Source organism: Parus major, chromosome 6, assembly GCF_001522545.3.
Source record: "Parus major isolate Abel chromosome 6, Parus_major1.1, whole genome shotgun sequence".
NCBI lineage: Eukaryota > Metazoa > Chordata > Aves > Passeriformes > Paridae > Parus > Parus major.
Genome location: NC_031775.1, coordinates 10759063 through 10772858, shown reverse-complemented (window position 1 = coordinate 10772858; position 13796 = coordinate 10759063). Strand labels below are relative to the sequence as shown.

The following is a 13796-nucleotide window of genomic DNA, read 5'->3' as shown; positions in this document are numbered from 1 at the left end:
ATAAAACCTTTTCAGTTGTTTTGCCTAGTGATTTCTGTCTCAAAGCCTAGCTTGCACTAGCTTCCTTAAAAAAAAAAAAAGGCAACCAGAGATGTATTACATCAAAATATATTATTTCTACTGCCCATGGAATATTTCAGAAGAAAACTGAGGCCAAAAGTAAGCTTGTTTGTACTGTTGAAACAAAGTAATGGAAAATATAAGTTTGTTTATGCAGATGGATGTCATCACTGGTTTTGGTAAGTAGTTTACTAAATATCAAGGTGGAATATCTACCACTTCCATCGCTGTCAGTGTTCTAAGCTGCAACTGCAAACTATACAAAAGATAAGACTTTCAGAAATTATATTTCTGTTCAGTTTTGCAAAGAGGCTGCTTGAAATGGAAGAGGAGAAGCACTTGTTGTACAAACAGTGATCTTCACCTAAGAAGAAGGTTATATTGCACCTAGTGCAATATAGCAATAAATATTTCTCTTGCTTCATCAGTTAGATGCTTTAATCAAGTTTTTATTGAGCTGTAGCTGCTGTAGGTCTTAATGTGCTACCTTTTGTCAAGTTTATATATAGCCTTTGGTCTGTGGCTGTTTACCCTTCTGCTTGTAAATCTGTATGATTGCAGTTGCTCGTTAGACAGCCATGGAAATGGGAAATCAGGTCTTACACCAGTATTGGCAGTGACAGTGCTATGCTTTCCCCTGCCTCAGTGCTGTGCTGAACATATGTAATGTCCAGGTACCACAGCAGAGAATTGCTCCTCAGGGTCTCAACCCAAGTGTCAAATTCAACCTTATTTTAAAATATCAAGTACCTTTTATTGTGTCTTCCTGCTGAAATTGAGATAATCTGTAAATGATCTTTATATGACTACGCTCCTTTTCTTTTTTAAATCCTTAGTGGGAAAGGTGACTCTCCTGAGGCCCGTGCTTTGGCTAAGCAAATAGCTACATCACTTCAGAATTTACAGTCCAAAACAAACAGGGCTGTAGCAAATACAAGGCCAGTTAAAGCAGCTGTCCATTTGGAGGGCAAGATTGAACAAGCTCAAAGGTGGATAGACAATCCTACAGTTGCTGATCGGGGAGTAGGTAAGTGCTTCTCCGTGATTTTCCCCCCAGTTTTAGAATCAAACCTGTTACTAATTGTTGTGGTGGAAACTATTGCTCCTGAGGAGCTGAGGATGCATTGAATCTTCACTGATGCAGAGGCTTGAAGATTTATAGCTAAGTCCTGACTGCAATTACAGAATTAAGCTGGCCCATGATTCTCTTTGTGTTTTTTCCTAAAGAATGGAAGAATATGTGCTGTAGAGAAGACAAATTTAAGATTGCTCCTTGCTTTTTTATTATGCAAATATTGTATCTCAAATTTGAATTTATACCTACTACAGCAAATTGAGTAATTAAGTCCTTCAGAGAAGAGAACTCATCAACCTGACCTAAAAGTATGACTTCTTGTATGGTTTCTGGGTTACCTGAGGAGAATGCTAATAGTTAAAGAGAAAAAGAATCTGATAATCCCAGTATGCTTTCGATGAGCGTATAACTGTGGTTCAGGAATTGCTGGCACTTGCAGGATACTCCTAAGAAAAGTAAATTGAGAATATAAAAGATGGCAGCAGTGCTGAGTGATTCTTGGATAGTCTGATGCTGTGACAAATTCCTAAGTAATTTTAAGCATGATCACAAACTTGGACTACTTGTGGGTTAGCATTAGCTTAAAATTATTCTTCAGTTGGTCTTTGATGGATTTGCTACACTCTTGTAAAAGAATACTGCTATTGTATTATTGAAAGAATAGAGAATCACATTCCTGTGAATGAGCAGGAAGCATCTGTAAGTGAATGAAGGAAATTACCCATTCTAAAAATATTTTTTTTTTACAGAAAAGCTTTTGACACACTGTGGAGGCTTTGTAAGGTGTTCCCTACCCCTACTGCCCCTTTCAATCCTGACTACTTGACACTTCTTATTTATGGCTTCTGGAATTCTGGGAGAGGGCATTTGGCTTGTGAAGTTGTATTCTCTACTTGTCTTTTCTTCCCCTCTTGGTACTCATCTTCTAATGTGGGGATGAATTGCAGTATTTGGAATTTGCAAGTATTTCTATTGGAGTCAACAGATTAGTTATGCAGAAATACCTGACAGCTGCCATGGTTAATTTTTGTCAGACCACTAGTTAAAAAGGATGTATCTGTAGCCAGAGCTGCTGAATTAAGCAAAAAGAAACTGGAGACAGTTGAGCTCCTCTGTGGTGTTCATCTGTAATTATTCAGTGACAAGCTGCACAAGACCTTTTCTATCACCTAGACAAGTGTTGGTAAAAGCCCAGGAATTCGGATGTGTGCGCTCAGCGCTGGTTTTCACACGGTGTTTGTGCCCTGTCCCCGCAGGCCAGGCAGCCATCCGCGGGCTGGTTGCCGAAGGGCGGCGTTTGGCCAACGTCATGATGGGCCCCTACCGGCAGGACCTGCTGGCCAAGTGTGACCGCGTGGACCAGCTCTCTGCCCAGCTGGCTGAGCTGGCTGCCCGAGGGGAGGGCGAGTCCCCCCAGGCCAGGGCCATTGCTGCCCAGCTCCAGGACTCGCTGAAGGTAAGGACCCGCTCTCCTGCAGGCAGGCACTCGATCCACCGAAGCGCTTCGCTCCTCTGAGAGAGCCTCGTGTGCGTGAGGCATCCAAGGAAACAAAAGTGCAGCTACATGTTGGTTTATCTGACCTGTTTATCATGCTGCTTTGTTATCATGCCATAGGGGTTAATTTCAAATGACCACTTCAGAAGGAAAATTTGAGCCTTTCTTAAAAGAAAATGGTGTGCTAGCATTGCAAATTTGAGTGGCAAGGTCTCAAACCATGCTGTTGATAACTTCTAATGCTGCTTCAAGGAGCGGTATGCAAGCTTTGTATATTTCAGATTATGTACAAGGTCATTAATTGGTCATACTTTTAAGGTAATTTTATCTTAATGTCTGCCATTTTTGGGGAAGAATTGGCATTTTTTTGCAAGAGAAGGTTTTATGGAATTTGAACCCTTACAAAATTATATCCCTCTATCATATGCTAATAATTTTCCACTTTTTTAAAGGATCTTAAAACACGAATGCAAGAAGCAATGACCCAGGAAGTTTCTGATGTTTTTAGTGATACCACAACTCCTATTAAATTGTTAGCAGTAGCAGCCACTGCTCCCTCTGATGCTCCCAACAGAGACGAGGCAAGTATACCCAGGTGGTCTTTTCTTTCCATGTAAAGCTTCAGTTATTGTTTAATTTTATCTGAATTGGTATTTTGAAAAATAAATCAGTGTTCTGAAAAATTAATTGGTATTTTTTTCTCAAGTTTGTGATACATGCTTATTAATTCTGACAACATAATGATTACTATGCAAACCTCTCCAGACTTCTGGAGACTGTGAATTTATAACCCTGGAAACAGTGTTATCCCTGACTTCAGCAAATGGCAAAAATTTCTCCCTATGTTGTCAGAAACACATTGCAATCAGCAGGCTACAAAATTCTTGTGCAAAAATCCATAACACACTAGTTGGTGGATTTTTATGTCTCAGCATTACATAAGCTGACTACAATAGTCAAATTCATGCCAGAATTAATCAACAGATTAAGCCTGTTCTCTTGCAGGATATTGTTTCCTGTACTTGAAAGCCACTGGCTGCACATAAAGTACCTGAAATGCAGTGTCTGGCAGTTCTGTTGGGCTGTTTTGGCTTTTGGCTACATGACCAAAATAATTCCAACGGCCTTGGAGAATTCACCTTTATGGCAGGATAGCTTTTTGTCCAAGTATTCTGTTTCTTGAATATCTAAGGACTGTAAAAGGAGGGAGTATTTTTCAAGTGTCAGTTTTTAACCCCTTTATTTATCTTTCAAACATAGTTACTTTTGTATTATGGGTTTTAAGATGAATCTTTGAGCTAAAATAATTTCAATAGAGTATTTCTTGCAGCAGTAGTCATCAGGAATTACTGAACTTCATACCTTGAAACTATAAAGTGTATGTACATCTCCTTAGTTGTCCCATTGAGTTAGTAAAGAAGCAAGTCTGGTAGTGCAATGATTAAAAAACCCAAATGCCTTCAAATCTTTTGTGTCCTTTTGCATCCTCTCAGGATGAGTTGTTAAGTGGGGATGTTATGAAGGTGTCCCTGACACATTGAACAAATTGTGTGTTCTGTTAAGGAGGTTAGGGCTTTTTAATTTATTTTTTTTTTTCTCTTCTGACAACTAGGTGTTTGATGAAAGAGCAGCAAACTTTGAAAACCACGCTGCTAAACTGGGAGCTACAGCAGAAAAAGCAGCTGCAGTTGGAACTGCCAATAAAACTACTGTGGAGGGCATTCAGGCAACTGTGAAATCAGCAAGGGAACTCACCCCACAGGTGCTTGCTGGGTTTAAAGGGCTGGGGATAACTTCTGGGGAATTTTCCTTATGTTTCTGTTCTCAAAGAAAGTTGTTAATACCAACAGGGAACATAGTGCTGACACTCTCAGAAGGGGACTGGCAAATGTTTTAATATATGATACTAAGTAGAACAAAATGGTCAAATGACATGTTTCATTCTTCAACTCTTGGACAAAAATAACTGTGATATATACTTGAAACAAAATTATTTTAATGCTTAATAAAATATGTAAGTGGAGAAAATACTCCTTTCTTTTCCCCAAAATAAACTTTTATCTAAATGTTGGTAATAAGTGTAATAAGTATCATAATTTAGTGCTTTGAAGAGTTGTTTATAAGATAGTTTGGTACACAATTGAAGTTCCAGCTGAATTGTGCCAGCTAATTTCAGAAGTATGGTAGAGTTTTAAGGAGCTAGATGTTTTCAAAGTGGTGCTAAGTTTTCAAATGTGGAGCTACACATCCAATCCTGAAAAAACAAATGCCCTTTCAAGAATGTGTGTAACATTGATGTATACTGATAATTAAAAGTGTCTTCTGTTGGCAGGTAGTATCAGCAGCTCGTATCCTCCTGAGAAATCCTGGAAATCAAGCTGCTTATGAACATTTTGAGACCATGAAAAACCAATGGATTGATAATGTAGAAAAAATGACAGGTAAAGTAGGAGTTTTTGTCGAAGATTCTACCTGTGGCTCACCAGCCTGTACAGATTTTTCTCCATTCTGTTTGGATTGATGAAACATGCAAAGAATAATGACTGATTAAAAATAAAGAGAAGTGGGAATGTGCTCTCTGACTCCAGGAATATGTATATGTTACAGGATATACAAAATAGCTAGCTTCTTATCTGTTAATATTGAGCTTAGAGGAGCAAATCCTACTTCAGTTCTTTTTTTGGGAAAATCAGAAAATCAGAATACCATCATTTTTATTTTCAATTTGCAGTTGCTATTCTAGCAGCATATCACTGTGACAACTTGAGGTTTTCTTCTGTATAATCTTGGCATGTTGAAATAGGACAGATAATTAACTGAAGGAAAGAAAACATGTTCAAAATATTTTAACAGCTAGATGAACATAGAGTAAGACTAAGCTACTGATCCTGCTGAGGCACTGAAATATTTCAGTCCTTCCCAAGTGCAGATCCTTTGCAGTGACCTGCTGAGCAGCTGACTCTGTGCTGTCTCCTCCTTCATCCCAGTAATTATATCCTGGGTATTTTAAATCTCACTGCCTTGTCACTATGAATCACCCTATGTAAAAAGTACAGCCAGAGGGATATTTCCTTTAGAATGGATCGGAGAGTACAAAAAGTACCGAATATGTTTAAAAAAATTTGGTGTGAAGAAAGAATCTCTTGCTGCATATACTGTATAAGGCAGTTCTTAACTGAAACAACATTCCATGGTAGAGGAGTAAGAGCTTGGGGTGTCATTAACAAGCTCCACCATGGTAACTGTCTCAGAGGTAGAACAGAATCAGAAGTTAAACTGCAGTAGTACTTTGGTCTGATTTCCATGCCCCCTTCTGCTCTTCCCCACTACCCAGTTTTAAAATACTTTTCTGGTTTTGAACTATCTCCAGAATACCAACTATCCCTTTCTACAGATGAAACTTGAATATTAATGTATTTAACTTTTATTCTAGGGTTGGTGGATGAAGCCATTGATACTAAATCTCTGTTGGATGCATCAGAAGAGGCCATTAAGAAGGACCTGGATAAATGTAAAGTTGCAATGGCCAACATGCAACCTCAGATGTTGGTAGCTGGTGCCACCAGCATTGCCAGACGAGCAAACCGCATCCTGCTGGTTGCAAAACGGGAGGTGGAAAATTCCGAAGACCCTAAATTTCGGGAGGCTGTTAAAGCAGCCTCTGATGAGCTGAGCAAAACTATATCACCCATGGTAATGGATGCTAAAGCTGTGGCAGGCAACATTTCTGATCCCGGTAAGGATTCAGTGAATTTTAAATGTGCCTTTTATTGACTGGAGATGATGTGAAGCAGTGCTCATTTATTCTTATACAGCTGTGTATCTCCTTTTATGTAAATATGGTGCACACTTAGATCTCAGAATGATGAAATCAAGCTCACACCATTAACTGCTGCATCCTGCTGTTCTAAAATGCAATCACAGGCCTTTGACATATTCAAGGGAAAAGGATTTGGCATTCTAGTATGATATGTGATTTCATCTTCTTAATTAGAAGCATTTGTTACTAGTTTTAAGTAATACTTCTTTATATAAGAAAATATTACGTAGGTTTTTTTTAATTCTAAAAGTTGTTCAGGGCTTTGGCTATTGATAGTGATTATTACTCAGCCAAGGCTTTATTGTATGCATGTTGCATATGACACTAACATTTCAACATACAGCAAGTCTGCTGTAAACAATTTGGTAGTTTTTAAACACACATATAAGTGTACTCAGCACAGTACATTATAGAAGTGTAAAGTTCTATTAAATTGGTATTAAAATGGTAATGGAGTTTTTGTTCAGCTTTGCAGAAGAGTTTCTTGGATTCTGGATACAAAATTCTGGGAGCTGTGGCCAAAGTCAGAGAAGCCTTCCAGCCTCAGGAACCAGATTTTCCTCCTCCTCCTCCTGACCTTGAGCACCTTCATGTAAGTGTAGATAGTTTGTAATATATAAAACACGCAGTTGTCACTGACATGTGGATTATACTGAAATTACTTCAGTATGTTACCATTCCTTAGAAATAGTAGGTATTGTCTGGCCAGCCATGCATACAAGTAGCCTCAAGTCTAAAAAAATACCAATCCAGTATTCAAAAGGAAAGATGAAAACATGGTATTTTCTTTAACAGGAAGCACTTGAAAAACTGGAAAAAGACCTGAGGTCATGAGACCATCGTTGACTCAATCTTTGCTCTATTTCATTGCACTCAATAATAAGATGCTTACCTTCCTTAGCTGACTGACGAGCTCGCTCCTCCAAAACCACCGCTGCCAGAGGGAGAGGTTCCCCCACCCAGACCACCACCACCTGAAGAAAAGGATGAAGAGTTCCCAGAGCAAAAGGCAGGAGAAGCGATCAATCAGCCCATGATGATGGCTGCTAGACAGTTGCATGATGAAGCCCGGAAATGGTCTAGCAAGGTAAGAAATTGTTGTAAGTGTTTTGTGCTAAAATGATTCTCTTTTATTTTCAGGATCAGTGTGTTTCATCTTATGACAGTGTCTTTCAGAGACTAAATAGTAAAAGCACTGCTGTAGGAGGAATTAGAAACCCTTTCAAAATCAGAGCGAATAATATTTAATAAGATCAGAGTCAACAATACTTAGACTTGCTAGACTGCTTTATTAACATACCCCTGGGAACACAAATATGCTCTGTGTGCTAAGCTGTTTGTGATCCTTGGTGCTGGTATTGCCTAGAGAGTCACTAATACTTAGGCTTGTGCAGGCTGACAAACTGATGGTTATATTTAAGTGACTTTGAAAAGTCTATATGGAAAAGTCCATATGGGTGATGCAAATGCCAGCTGCAGGAATCATCACCTGGTTTGTCTTAATTCTGGAAGAAGCTGCAAAGTACTTCACAGTATCAGTTAATCTGATGCATTTATGATGAGAAAAATAACCACATATAGGTGTCCTGCTCTCATTCTTTTTTTGGAGTGAGCCCCATTTGCTATTAAAGCTGAAATCTTGAATTTCCTTCCCATTTCAGTGCTATGATGAAGAAGTGTGAATTTGTCAGTCTCATAAATGCTAATATCACTTTGTTTTGCTTTTCTCTTTTCTTCCTTCTTCCCCCAAGAGCTAAATTTTTTTCCTCTGGCAGAAGCCGAGTGCTAAGTAAGAACTTCAGAGATCTAGGCTTCTGCGATATAAATTTAAGAGTCAGAATTTGGCTTTTATAATCTTACCCTTTCTCTGCACTAAATTGGGTGGTGAGTAAGGAGATAAACTTGAATAGCTTACAGAATCAACTTCAGTGCTTTGGGCTAAAGGAACATCTGTTTTGGAAGCACAGATAAAGTACAAAAGAATTTTTGGCAAATCTGTTTTGGGTGTCTCTTATCCAAAATCCAGAGCTCTATTTCCCCCATACTTCTGGATATACCAAACACATTTTTATATTACTAACAGGAGAGTACTGGAATGTACTGATGATCTCAGAAGGTAATTTTGAGGCTAAAAGCCTTAAAATTACGGTTTCCTAAAAGTGTTTTAATGTTGGATTCCCAGAACTGATAACAATAAAGAGTAGGTAATAAAATGCTTTTAACATATGCACACTATATGCATTCTAAATTAAATAGTGCAAAGCCAAGCAGCAGACTTTAAAACTCCTTGCTTATGATTGTGAAAGACCTCCAAGCTTAGTGACTGTAGATTGTAAAACACTGCATTCATTGCTGTATCTTGAATTTGAGACTAAGAAATCAGCCAATTGTCCTTCTAATTATTTTTAGCAGTATAATTTTAGCAATAGGAGCTCAGTTATTCTCACAGTCTGTTTTGGGGAAAGAAGTTTTAAAAACACTTCTGTAGCCTCTGAACTCACCTGATTGGTTGGAAGAGGGATTGACTGACGGTGCTACTGAGGAATATGGGCTAGACCTGGAAAAACAGAACTATAAGTCTTGCTTATATGAAATCCCAACAGACTGTGTGTCAACTGTCTTTTGCCTTTTTGGTGATGACTTTAGTCTACTGCTACTTCACCTATAGTTAAGTGGGAGTGGTGGGTGAACAAATACTTAGACTTTAAAAAATTCTGACAACCTTGTTCATTCTTCTAAGAATGAAATTTTGTGTTTTCTCCTTCTTTACAAAAGCTGCTCTTCACTGAGTGACTTCTCAGCTTTTGTGTACTCCATTTTTCTCATGGAACACCAGCTGAACAATGTCCATTGGTTTAGTTTCCCTGGCTTTTCCTCCTCATTTAGATAAATCAGAAAATGAAGGATATTTAGATACTTTTCATTAAGATTAAGACTTAAATAAAAGCTGCCTTTGAAGGTGAGTTGATTTGGCCTTATAAGTGTTAGAACTTCCAAAATTCTTGTATATTGTTGTTTACAAAGATGGGGATTTTTTTCTATAAAAGACAGGCTGTATCTTAAGCACAATACAGTTGCAAATGCACAGTTTTTGGTAAGAGTACCTTTACTTTTATCACATTTGGCTGTAGTTGAAGAAATACAGTTAGTAAACTTGTAGACAATTTTTGTATTGAAATATTGCTGTCTTATTAATGCCTATATTGTTACACCTCTTACCTCTTCTTCGAGAACTTCTCTAACGTAATTTATTTGTTTGAACCCTCTTTTTCTTTTTTTAAGGTAATGGATACAACATTATCATGGCAAAACAGTATCATATGCTTCATAATCCTCTTTTTTAATTAATTCCATTTCAGTCTTCCTTAAGAACTGTAATATTCACAGTATTCACGGCATTCAACATCACCTCTTCTTTTTCCAGCCCTGTGTTGCTCTTTTACATGTTCTGTGTGGTACCTCAGTACTGGTTTCTACAGTGTCTTCCATCCCATCCATTTTTTTCACTCTACAGCAAGCAGTGTCAGTGGCTTTTCTGTGCTCCTGCTGCTATCTGCTCTTATCACACATATGATTGAGCTTCCATACAAAGCTTTGTATCTGCACAAATACCACAGAGTCATCAGCTGCTGTGCTGCTCCTGTGCAGTCAGAACGGCTTCCATTGTGACAGAAAAGCCATTCATTTCATTGTTAACCTGCCACTAAAATGTTCTGTGGGTCAGCCTCTGTCTGCAGAAGCTGAATGCTCAGATGGAAAATGTTGCTGCATATTTGAATTGTAACTTCTTACTACTTTTGGTAACTTTGGTTCACAGGTGAACTATTTGTTTCTTTTTGCTAATCTATATTCCTTCCCCTCCTCCTCTTGACCTAATAGAGCTGCCTTGTCAGATCTTGAGAGGCCAAGAGGGTGTTTTGGTCACTAAAACTGCTCAGTTTGTGCTCTTCTACCAAATTCTGCTTCTTGTACTAACTGTCCCCTGTTTCTCCACCCTTGCTGCCACCTGCAAAGCCTGATGTGACTGTGATTAATGAAGCGGCTGAGGCTGGTGTAGATATAGATGAGGAGGATGATGCAGATGTTGAATTCACTCTCCCCTATGACACTGAAGATGATTACGAGCCTGAGCTGCTGTTAATGCCAACCAATCAGCCCGTTAACCAGCCCATTCTGGCTGCTGCTCAGTCTCTACATCGGGAAGCAACCAAGTGGTCTAGTAAGGTACTCCTGAGTCCCCGGGGACTGATCCGCGTGCATCCGGCCACTTGGAACGCTGACACATTTGCATCACTCTTGATCCCTGCTGGGCCCCGCCATCCTGAATGAATAAGTGTGTCTGCACTTCATTTTAAGGACTGAGAGTGGCTTCACGAGTTTGCTAGATTTGTTTGTCAGTGCCGGATTGAAGCTTGATTGGGGTCACTTATTAATATTCAAAGACTTCCTCTCCCTTTGCATCTGCCTGTCTTCTTTGTTATGGCAGTTTTCAAATTGTAATAGGGATTGTCTTCCTCCCCTTCGGTTCCTTTGTCCAATCATGTGGGCTACCTGGGAAGCCATGGTTAATGGTTTCCTAATGACTTCCGGATACAGCCGAGTTACAGAATTCAAGAAGTCATTTAAGGTGTCTATTGTGCTTGGTCTCAGTTGATGCCGCCAATTAACATCCCTTCCAACAAGGAATGGCTTGTTTACAGCAGTGTTTATGGAAGAGACTGCCTGACTGCTGGCTTGCACTGGGCTGTATTGCAAATGCTGGTCTTGAGAGAATTCTTTTCTGAAGAAGCTGCACTGAATGCTGTTAGCTGCTGAATTGAGATCCTGTCTATATGAAACCAGTGGAAATCTAACGAGGTTCAGACATTCACAAATAGCCTGTCTTCTGTCTAAGCACAAATGTTTGCAAGACTGAGCACTTTTCATAGCATGCTGCAAAAAATAAGGTTGGTGTCCCATAACAAACAAAAGTTAGGGGAGTGTGCATATATGTGTGTGTGTGTATACTTATGTAGATAGTTATACTAAACCATTTTAATAAAAAGGGCTTTAAAAATGTTCTTGTCCTTTTCAGATTCTGGTGCTTGGATAACTTATTAGACACTGATCCTTCTACGTGAAAACATGGAAAAGCTTTGTGTTATGTCATTTATATCCTAACTGGTTATAGTAACAAGCTGTTTAGCTAATAGGTCACGGTAATGAATAGTTCAGCTGTTTGGGTCACTGTATCTGTAAAATGCTTGGGATATCATCTTGAACTTGCTCATAGTCACAGAAGTGTGTGCATAGGGTAGAGGGTACCTTGGCACAGCTGGGTTCTCACTGTGTACTCTCTGCTCTGAACCTCATTGGCCATTGTCTGTGGGATTATTCCAGGGAAAGCGTGTGCTAATACTTAAACTTACTCTGCTACTATTTCATCCACACAACAGGAATGCTTCAAAGCACTAAAGAGTTCTCTTTTGACTAACAACTTTCTATGAAAGGGAGTAAGATAAATATACTAACCATACTGACAGACTACTAACAATCAATCAGCTAGGTCTGCTTTCCCTTGCACTAGGTTTCTCTTTGGAACAGTGTATAACAAATGGGTTTGCCTCGGTCACAATTAATTCACATATCAAATATTTCTCAGATGTATTTCTGTGAATGTAAATTTTGATGTACAAGAAATCTTGATTTTAGTATAAGAAATATCACTAAGTTATTTTTGATAATCAATGTTTTCTCCTGGAGGCCTTCTTTTAAAGGGAGAGATCGTATCAAAAAAGATTTATTTTCAAGGAATAACTTAAAAAAAAGTAAAAGTTGCATCTCACTTCCACATTACCGGTGACAAAACTTTTATGTCAGATTCTCTTCCATTTATCCTTTAGCATTATTAGCAGCATAGCTGGTGCTTTAACAACTTCAGTTTCAGATGCCACTGAAAATTTCATGCTCAAGTGTTATGACTACAACTGGTTTAACAGGTTGTTTAGCACATATTTTTAAACTTTAAAAGAACTCTTTTTTTGGGGAAAATCTGGAATTTTGAATGCTAATAACATGCTTTATCCTAAAATCTAGTCATCAGAGCAGTAACTCATTCCATGGACAAACTAACACTTTACAACTTCTTTTTCAGTTTTGAGGTGAGCTTTTTTCCCCCGAGTGTTAAGAAAAAAAAAGGTCAGAAACATGTAGTCAGTACAGATCTTCCCTGTTCCTTGAAGAAACCTCTCCTGTGTTCACAAGTGGTCCTTCCATCCTTAACTTCTTTGAGTGTTTCTACCCAAGCGTGCAGTGCCGCTGAGCGTGCCTTGCCAGCGCGCTGGCAGCAGCGGTGACCGTGTTGTTCCGTGCAGGGCAACGACATCATCGCGGCGGCGAAGCGCATGGCGCTGCTCATGGCCGAGATGTCGCGCCTGGTCAGGGGCGGCAGCGGCAACAAGCGCGCCCTCATCCAGTGCGCCAAGGACATCGCCAAGGCGTCCGACGAGGTCACCCGGCTCGCCAAGGAGGTGGCAAAGCAGTGCACGGACAAGCGCATCAGGACAAACCTCCTGCAGGTAACGAGGGAACTGGGAATGCCTCAAACGCTGCTTTTGCTGTGCCTCTCTCAGCGGGAGCGAGCACAGGAGTTGTGCCAGTAAATCATGGATATCTTCTCTTGGCTTGTAAAGTTTTGTCAAGGCCTGTGTTTTTAGATCCCTGGGAGTATATATATATTTATGTCAATATATATTCTGTCAAGTTAGAATCTTTTTAAAGAAAGAACTTTAGGAAAAAATACTGTGCTACAAATACTGACCTGTCTTAAGTCTGTATTGTTTTGTATTTCATTCACTCATTCCTTTGCATCAAAGAATAGTACCAGAAATGCAATAATTCTAAGTTTTTTTCAATCTCAGATAAATATACATATATATATATGTATATGTGTATATATATATATGTATCATGCTATTCCTAACCAAGCAGACATATGCGGAGTGTCAGGAAGAATAGAAAAATGTTGGCTCTATCCCAAATATTCCCAAAACAAGTAAAATAAGATTAAAATATCCTACCAATATTTATCAGATAGTCTTGAAGGTTATAGGATCACCTCTGTGCTCATTCATTTTCTAATAGTAAAAGAAAATAAAAAAGTTTATCTGAAAAAACTGGATGCATAGTGTATTAGTTCAATTTACAATATAAAATGGGTTTTATCCCTTGTTACTTAGGTCTGTGAGCGAATCCCAACCATCAGTACACAGCTGAAAATTCTCTCCACTGTCAAAGCTACCATGCTGGGCAGAACTAATATCAGTGATGAAGAGTCAGAACAGGTAAGAGGTGTAAAGACTGATGGT

General features: G+C 39.0%; 1 protein-coding gene across 2 annotated transcripts in view; it reads left to right on the top strand.

Moving 5' to 3' along the window:
- The window catches only part of VCL (vinculin), a 58251-nt gene that overhangs the window by 41269 nt on the left and 3186 nt on the right, over positions 1-13796 (top strand). Inside the window, exons 11-21 of one of the 2 annotated variants that reach the window (XM_015632847.2) lie at positions 897-1087; positions 2392-2591; positions 3083-3211; positions 4243-4392; positions 4963-5071; positions 6064-6366; positions 6918-7042; positions 7352-7537; positions 10465-10674; positions 12804-13007; positions 13668-13772. In XM_015632847.2, coding sequence (XP_015488333.1) covers positions 897-1087; positions 2392-2591; positions 3083-3211; positions 4243-4392; positions 4963-5071; positions 6064-6366; positions 6918-7042; positions 7352-7537; positions 10465-10674; positions 12804-13007; positions 13668-13772 — 1912 coding nt within the window. The remainder of the gene's footprint in view (positions 1-896; positions 1088-2391; positions 2592-3082; positions 3212-4242; positions 4393-4962; positions 5072-6063; positions 6367-6917; positions 7043-7351; positions 7538-10464; positions 10675-12803; positions 13008-13667; positions 13773-13796) is intronic. The other variant, XM_015632844.1, reaches the window with a different exon arrangement.